The 8,202-nt window shown below is 33.4% G+C and overlaps 1 protein-coding gene across 1 annotated transcript in view; it reads left to right on the plus strand.

The window, feature by feature from the left end:
• LOC107745270 (formin-like protein 2) overlaps positions 1-8,202 on the plus strand; it is a 108,046-nt gene that overhangs the window by 76,162 nt on the left and 23,682 nt on the right. Inside the window, exons 7-10 of the mRNA XM_016559119.1 lie at positions 5,459-5,567; positions 6,218-6,294; positions 7,134-7,227; positions 7,695-7,769. Of these exons, the coding sequence (XP_016414605.1) occupies positions 5,459-5,567; positions 6,218-6,294; positions 7,134-7,227; positions 7,695-7,769 (355 nt within the window). The remainder of the gene's footprint in view (positions 1-5,458; positions 5,568-6,217; positions 6,295-7,133; positions 7,228-7,694; positions 7,770-8,202) is intronic.

An 8,202-nucleotide genomic window follows, 5' to 3' on the forward strand; every position in this document is an offset into this window, starting at 1 on the left:
ATGTGGGGGCGTGTTAGAAGGAACCGTTTTAGGAGGGCATGGACGAGTCTTAACTTTTATTAAGAATATCTCTTTGGGTTTGAGACTTTAGTCTTTGCAACTTTAGGGATCTTATCTATTCATGAACAGCTTGTAACACTCCAAAGAGAAAGGAAAACTTGAAATCGCATCATATGACCTCTTTAACATCATGTCGAGAAGACGCTGTGAAAGTAAATTTGTTTTATTTTCACTTCGGAATGAAGAGGCTGCAAAGAATCAGTGGTTAATTTTTTTTTATTTTTTCTATTGTACCACAGCAGTACAACCCCAGACTTGTTTGTGTTCCTGATGACTGCTTCTCTAATCTCGGGGAGTTTAGCCCAATCACAACAGACTGGGCCATCTGACCAATCAGAGCAGAGTAGGTTTAGGAGTAGGGGTTTAAAGTGACTTAATCTTAGAACTGCTTTGAATGAATAGTTTGAGAATCGCTGGAAAATGAGGTGATATTAAATGTATTATTTGAGAAAACGAAAGCGTTTTTTTTTTTTTTGACTTTGCATGCATGTAAACTTATTGCAGGAGGCTCCCAAAACAATATTAGGAACCTTACAAATGGCATAATAGTGGCACTTTAGAAAGTCTATATAGTTTTTATATATATATTTTTTTTTTTTCAGTTTCAATTTTAATTATTTTATTACGTCAAGTTAAACTAATTGGAAATGAGAAACGCTTCCTTGGCAACTAACTAAAATAAAATATATTTTGAAAAAATGTTTATAGACTATATAAGTTAAGATTGATTTGATTTCAAGCAACCTTTTTTCAGTGGTTTAAGTTTTAGTTTTATTTAACTTTAACCCTGATAACAATAACAATGTAGAGAAACAATATTGTTGGAATCCTTTTCAGCTTTTTTTCTTTTGGTCTATGTTTTTGAAAACAGAGACAGCCAATGAATCCATCTAACTTTAAAAAGTGGCAGAAGATATAACTGTAGTTATAGTAATCTTTCTTGGTCTGAATGGGCCTTTATGAAAAATAAAACATTATATTCATACGTGCTATTAATTTCTTTAGGTGTACAGCTTTATTAATTCCGTGTACCTTCAAATGAATAAAACACACTTTGGTTTGATCGTTGTGCTAGATTTCAGGTTCTGTTAAATGTATCTGTGTAATTAATGCAGTTGTCACTCTGTCTGCAGTTTCCTGTTGTGTGTTCCCATCTGCAGCACAAGGCATGTTCTTTTTGTCCTTTAGATAGAGTGTCCTCTCCTCTCCCCTCCATGTCTCTCTAATGTGCTGAATTACGGAGGTTAGATTTAGATTTAGATTTAGAGCTAGCTGTGTACCTGCAGCCTCAGATGTAACTTGCCCTCATGTCTTTTGTCAGGCACAATCACTCATTTACTTGTTATTTTCAGTTGTTTATTCAGATCATTCTGCTGTGCAATGGATTTATGAATTTCTCAGCTCTGTAAACTGTACATCCAGTGGTGTGATTGCAGTTTCCTGTTGTGTGTTCCCATCTGCAGCACAAGGCATGTTCTTTTTGTCCTTTAGATAGTGTCCTCTCCTCTCCCCTCCATGTCTCTCTAATGTGCTGAATTACGGAGGTTAGATTTAGATTTAGATTTAGAGCTAGCTGTGTACCTGCAGCCTCAGATGTAACTTGCCCTCATGTCTTTTGTCAGGCACAATCACTCATTTACTTGTTATTTTCAGTTGTTTATTCAGATCATTCTGCTGTGCAATGGATTTATGAATTTCTCAGCTCTGTAAACTGTACATCCAGTGGTGTGATTGCATAGATTCTGCCCACATGCAGTAGTTTTGTTCCCGTGCTTTCCCTCGGCTCTTAGTCATTTGTAGGCTTAAATTGTGTGCTGTGTTAAATTTTAAAAGAATAATTCTCAGATTTCCCAAAACGCCCTCCTGAAGAACACAGACTCATCCACAATGCCCAAAATGCTCAGAGAAACAAGGGTATGTCTGCTGTGTTTACTGTTTAAGTTTAGCTAAAATTTTTTGTAGATTCTTATAGAATTCTGTAGACATGAAATAAAATAGTATAGTGCTTGACTAATGAGCTATTGAGTTGACTATTGATATCTACTGTTTCTAATATAACTTTATGACAATTATAAGATGATGAACACCATGTTATATCCACGTGCGTTATAATGGATTATTATATATTAAGTTATTATAAGTCTCGAATCTTGCCATTGTTTATTCAAGGTCTGCTCAGAATCTTCCTGCGTCTTATGAGTTGTTAGTTGAGTGTTGAGTGTTACCAGTGAAACTAATGTGAATTTCAGAGTTAACTAGTTTAAGCTCACTAGTAACCCGTTTACATCTCAAACAATGCAATATGGTTTTGTTGATAATACAATAAAACAGACAAAGGCCACTTATAAATGTAATGACCACATTATAAAGCTTTTTGTACTGTATGTTTACTATAAGACATCTTATAAGATATAGTAGGATATTGTGTAGATCTTAAACAATGCTCAAGATATGAGACATACGATACATTATAATTTAGGTAAATATGCTGTAACATGTTGTTCATCATGTGTCATAAATCATCATGCTTCATCATAAATTATTACCATAAATATGTAAGTATTATAATGTTTGTTATGATTATTCATGCGATTAAACTTTTTAAGGCATTATGCATGCAGTATAATGCAGGCTTCATAGAAAGTGTTACCGAAGTTAAGGTTTTAGCCAAAAAATATGACAAATTCAGATACCAAAATACACATAGGAAATAAATGGCTTCAATTTTAATTATAAAGCAGCTCTACAGAAGACAGTATAGTGGCATTATTGAGCTCAATTGAATTCAGACATTCAGTGATCTTGTTTGATAGTTATTAGAAGTAGAGTTAAATTGATGCAATTCACTGAGTCTTTTAAGCCCCAAATAACAAATGCAGGGCCTTAAAAGCTAAAATAAAGTTTGTTCAGATTAATTATTTTAAATATTTTAACAAAACTTCACATTTTATGTAAGCATCCCATTTCTAAACCCCAAATATTTGAAATATTACATTTATATGTGTAATTTCTTTGTAATTTTATTTTTTTCAAACTGACATACAAAACAAAATTACTTTCTGTTCTCTTAACATAAAACGTAGCTTGAAGCGTCAACTTTTGCAACTTCACAGAGGATGTGTTTAAACGTGTGTGCTTGTGAAATCACCTGACAGATACGAGTCAGGAATATTGTGTTCTGGATGAGCACAGTCACACATCCGGATATACAGTATGACGAAGACATTACACACATGCGATGCAGTACTCTCCGCAATGGCTTCTGGGTCTTTGTGATGTTCTGGACAAAAGAGATCGGAAGTTACAAGTCAAATGAGATTTTAGCAGACAACCACCTTGTGAACACATTCACATGTAATCATTCCCACTCATGTCAGAGTTGAAAGACAAACCACATCACAGCGATGACGCAGCTGTGGAATTCTCCTAGTAATCAGTGGAGGCTAGGGGTGTGTGATATTGACAAAAAATGATATCTCGATATTTTCTGGGATTTTGATAATTGAGTAATATTTCACTAAATGTGTTTTTATGCTGGTAACTTGGCTGCTTTAAGCCTGTCAAGGACATGCGACTTGCGAAGCTTTTCATATTCCTCATATTTTGTGTGGTGGTCAATTCACAGTAGTGACAGCAATGAACTTTTTCATTAAGGCCACTATTTGACACCTTAAATTGATTTCCAGGGGCAGTTTTACCTTTTTAAGGGCATTTTTTTTTCTAACCGTATTAAATTTATGCATCATATTTACTGGCAAATTCTTAAATTTAATCAATAAATTCAATTAGAATAAGACAGCTGTTACTAATCAAAATAAAATCAGCATGCACCGCATAAGCAATATTTAGATATATTAAAATATTGTTTTATAAATACAATTTTGAATATAGGAATATGAAATTATTTTATGAAATGGTATTTTAAATATGAAACTAAAACCACCAGTAGGTGGCAGTTCACTGTATTAACGAGTGAGTCATTGAGTCATTCATTCAGCTGATTCGTTCAAATGGCTAATTGATTCAGGAACGAAGCAGTTGACTTTCTTCATGAATGGATCAATGAATGATTGATTCATTCAGAAACAAAACACCTCTGCTGACGCACAACAGCTCTGTTGACTTTGTTTGGAATAATTTCTGTTTTGGCGAAATAGAGCAAAAAGCAGATTAACTCACAATATTAGCTTCTTGTTTATTGAACTGTTGTATAAAATCGCATTTGCAATCATGCTGATATACAGGAAAAACAGCAGACTTGATTGTCTTTTGCTTAACTATCTCGTACATCATATGATATATGAAGTATATCATTATACGATATACTGCATTATATGAACTGCTTCAGGCTACATCATCCAGTGAAAGCGAATGTGTTTTTGTTTATTTTTTGCAAAGTGAATGACATAGGCTACTTGATGCTTCCACATTGTTAAAAAAAAACAGTCACACTACTGTATTATCATAGACAATACACACCTTTAGTGCAGATATGAGTGTGTTCATGTTCCTGTTTGTGTTGCTGAATGAGTTCTCAGCACTGAGCACAAACCATTCCCCCAGGCACTGCTGCTGACATATTGCATTATGTGTGTGTGTGTGTGTGTGTGTGTGTTTTCAGAAAATCACGCCCAGCTCGTCTTGTGACAGTCTTAAAAAGAACTGTGTGCCCTTTGTGTTAGTTTGTGTGTGTAAACATTTTCTAGTCTCTTTGCGAGCCTATGTTTCTCTATTTTTTTTGGTTTTTTTCGTCTTGTGTGTTTGTATGCCCTTGTCGATCGGTAAGAGTGTGCATCTATTTTATAACTGCTTGTGTGTGTGTGTGTGTGTTCTTTGTGTGCATATGTTGCTGTGCGTCTCTGTTCTCACACATAAAATCCTTTGGCTTGGGCCCGTTGGCTGGCATGCATGTCAATGATGCTGCTGTTGATATTTGCCATCATAGGAAAAAAATACATTAAAAATAAAACAAGTATTTTAAATTGTAATAAAATTAGATTTCTATTTTTACTGTATTTTTGATCAAATAAATGCATCCTTGGTGAACATAAGACACTTCTTTCAAAACCATTAAAAAATCTTACAGATCCCAAACTTTTGATCGATTAGTGTATGCTATAGTTAAAACACCATCCTCATGTTGTTCCAAACCTGTACAACTTTATTTCTTCTGTGGAAAACAATATTTGGCAGAATGTCCAAGCTGCCCTTTTCCATGTGAAAGTTAATGTGAACAGCTCAGACATTCTGTGAATTATCTCCTGTGTTCCACAGAAGAACTAGAATCAAATGGGTTTGGAACAACATGAGGGTGAATAAATGATGACAGTATTTCCATATGTTGGATGAACTATTGATTTCATTGGTTAGTAAACTTCAGTTGTTGTTTTGCTCTCAGGTCTAATACATTACCCAGCCGGAGGACGTTGAAGAATTCCAGATTAGTATGTAAGAAAGACGACGTTCATGTGTGCATCATGTGCCTACGAGCCATCATGAACTACCAGGTAAACACTCATAGAGCTTCTCATAGACTTTCCAGTCCTTCCAGATCACACAACACAATTCAAAATCAACAAAATGCCGCTTTTTGTTTTTCTTAATTGACAAATTAGTGTGATAAACAATCATGCATGAATTTAAAAAAAATTGTGGGGCATGCTGGATGTGTTAAGTATTAAGTGCAAAGACTATGCAGTGTTTTATTTAACGTTTGACTGAAAACTTTTGAATTACTGTAGTAATTACTGTAATACTGGAATTTCTGTATAGTATGTAATACTGAATTTCTGTTGTACCTAAATACTAATCCTGCCTTAAAAAATTATTAAAGCACAATTTCATTTGTATAAATATATGCATAAAAAATTAACACAAATTTTGTTTAAATGTTAGAATTTGATAAGACAAAAAAAAATACAAATCTGCATTGTTTTTTGACTAGTTTCATAGGTAATTTGTCAAATGTGGTCTCCTAATTATATAAAAAAAAAAAAAAAATTCCCCCAAAATTTTTGATAGCAAAAAAGAATTACACAAAAAAATTGTCCTGGTGGGACTTTGTTAAATCCAACCTCTAACACAAACAAACCTGTTGACATTAATAATATATATATATATATATATTTTTTTTTTTTAAAACAGCGAAGCCTCTCAGTATGGCTTCAACATGGTCATGTCTCACCCTCATGCTGTGAATGAAATTGCACTAAGTCTGAACAATAAGAATCCCAGGTAACCCATTGAGCTGGAGTAAATGTGTGTGTGTATCTCTGAAAGAGGGGGCACTTTCCCAGAATCCACCGCTTTAATTCATGTGGGTTGTGACTCCTCTTTCAGAGTCATAAATACTGGCAGCTACAACAACAGGCCCCTTAATCTCAGTGTGCGGTTGGAGGGGTTCTTTACTCCATCTGTGTAAATGTTGAGGAAATGTTGATTATTTTGTCTCTTATGCTCACCAAAGCTGCATTTTAATACTGTACATTTGCATATATGTACCATATACATAGTCTATATTCTATTTTTCACATTCTATATTTCTACTCTATACTCGCATATATAGATACACATAGTCTATTTCTATTTTCATAGTCTATATTCCTACTACTGCAGCATAGTTCTTATTATTATGTTTCTTACATTATATGTATGTATGTGTGTATAGTTTGTGTATGTGTGTGTATAGTTTTGCTATTTTGTCTTGGCATTCATTGTGGACAGCAAAGTAAGAATTTCATGGCTCAGGGAAACTTGTTTTCCTCACTGGGCATATGACAATAAACGCTTTGAATCTTGAATCCTTGATTTATTTGATCAGAAATACAGTAAAAACAGTAATATTGTGAAATATTATTACAATTAAAAACAACTGTTTTCTATTTGAATATATTTTAAAATAATTCAATAATTCAATAATAATTTTAGTAATTCATTCCTGTAATTGATTCCGTCGTTCCAAACCTTTGAACTGAACTGTTGTGTAAATGCAAAAAAGAAAGTTTTCTCCCAAAATGTGCAGTAATAGCCTCCCTAATCATGTCTAAATGGATTTGATTTGTGTGATATTGCAGGACTAAAGCTCTGGTGCTGGAGCTGCTGGCTGCCGTGTGTCTGGTTCGAGGAGGTCATGAGATCATTCTCTCTGCTTTTGATCATTTTAAAGAGGTACATACACACAAATGCTGTAGTTCATATTGTAGTTCTTTAAAAAAAAAAAAATGATACAAAACCCAAAACCTTAACTTAACACCGTTTCAGATAATGAATTACAGGAGCACTGTTTTCAGTTTAAAAGCTGTACGAGACATGACAACGGATAATGTAATAAATAAAGTAAATAGGTTTAGACAAACACCTGCTAAACACATTGTTATTGATTTGTTTTTTTAGAGGATCACAAGAGCTTCTGAATGTATTTGTATCTGTTGGGTCTGGGGAGGAGAGATCAAGCTAGTATTATTTCCTAAGGGGATGAAAACAAATGAACTACTGCATCAAGTTGTTTTTGAAATATCAAAAAAAAATCTTATTAGAGGCAAAAAGAGATTCTGCTGGCATCAAAATCTAATTTTCATTTTCTCTGGGCATTATTTGAATGTTCTCTCTCACCGCATGTCTTTATTGCTTCGCAGGTGTGTTCAGAAGATCAGCGGTTTGAGAAACTCATGGAGCATTTCAAGAATGAAGATAATAACATCGACTTCATGGTATGAGTTAGACCAACATCCAAATATACACATTTTTCATTTGCAATCATGATTATTAATACTCTAAAATAATACAGATTTGGCTATGAGATTAAAAAAATTAAAACAAATAGCTTATTGCAGAAGAGACTCGTCTATTACTTAAGAGCTTCATTAAGCAGCGTTACAAGAAAATACCATCATATATTATAACATGACTTATAGCATTTAGCATATTAGTTGTGTGATAAGATTTTACAACAATATAACATATATAAAAAAACAATATAAACGTGTCTAATAATATATATATATATTAGTGCTGTCAAACGATTAATCGTGATTAATCGCATCCAAAATTAAAGTGTTTGTTTACATTATACATGTATGTGTATTGTGTATATTTATTATGTATATATAAATACACACAAATACAGTATATATTTTGAATGAA

The sequence above is a fragment of the Sinocyclocheilus rhinocerous genome, unplaced genomic scaffold (genome assembly GCF_001515625.1).
Source record: "Sinocyclocheilus rhinocerous isolate Xijiao unplaced genomic scaffold, SAMN03320098_v1.1 scaffold887, whole genome shotgun sequence".
In the NCBI taxonomy this organism is placed as follows: domain Eukaryota; kingdom Metazoa; phylum Chordata; class Actinopteri; order Cypriniformes; family Cyprinidae; genus Sinocyclocheilus; species Sinocyclocheilus rhinocerous.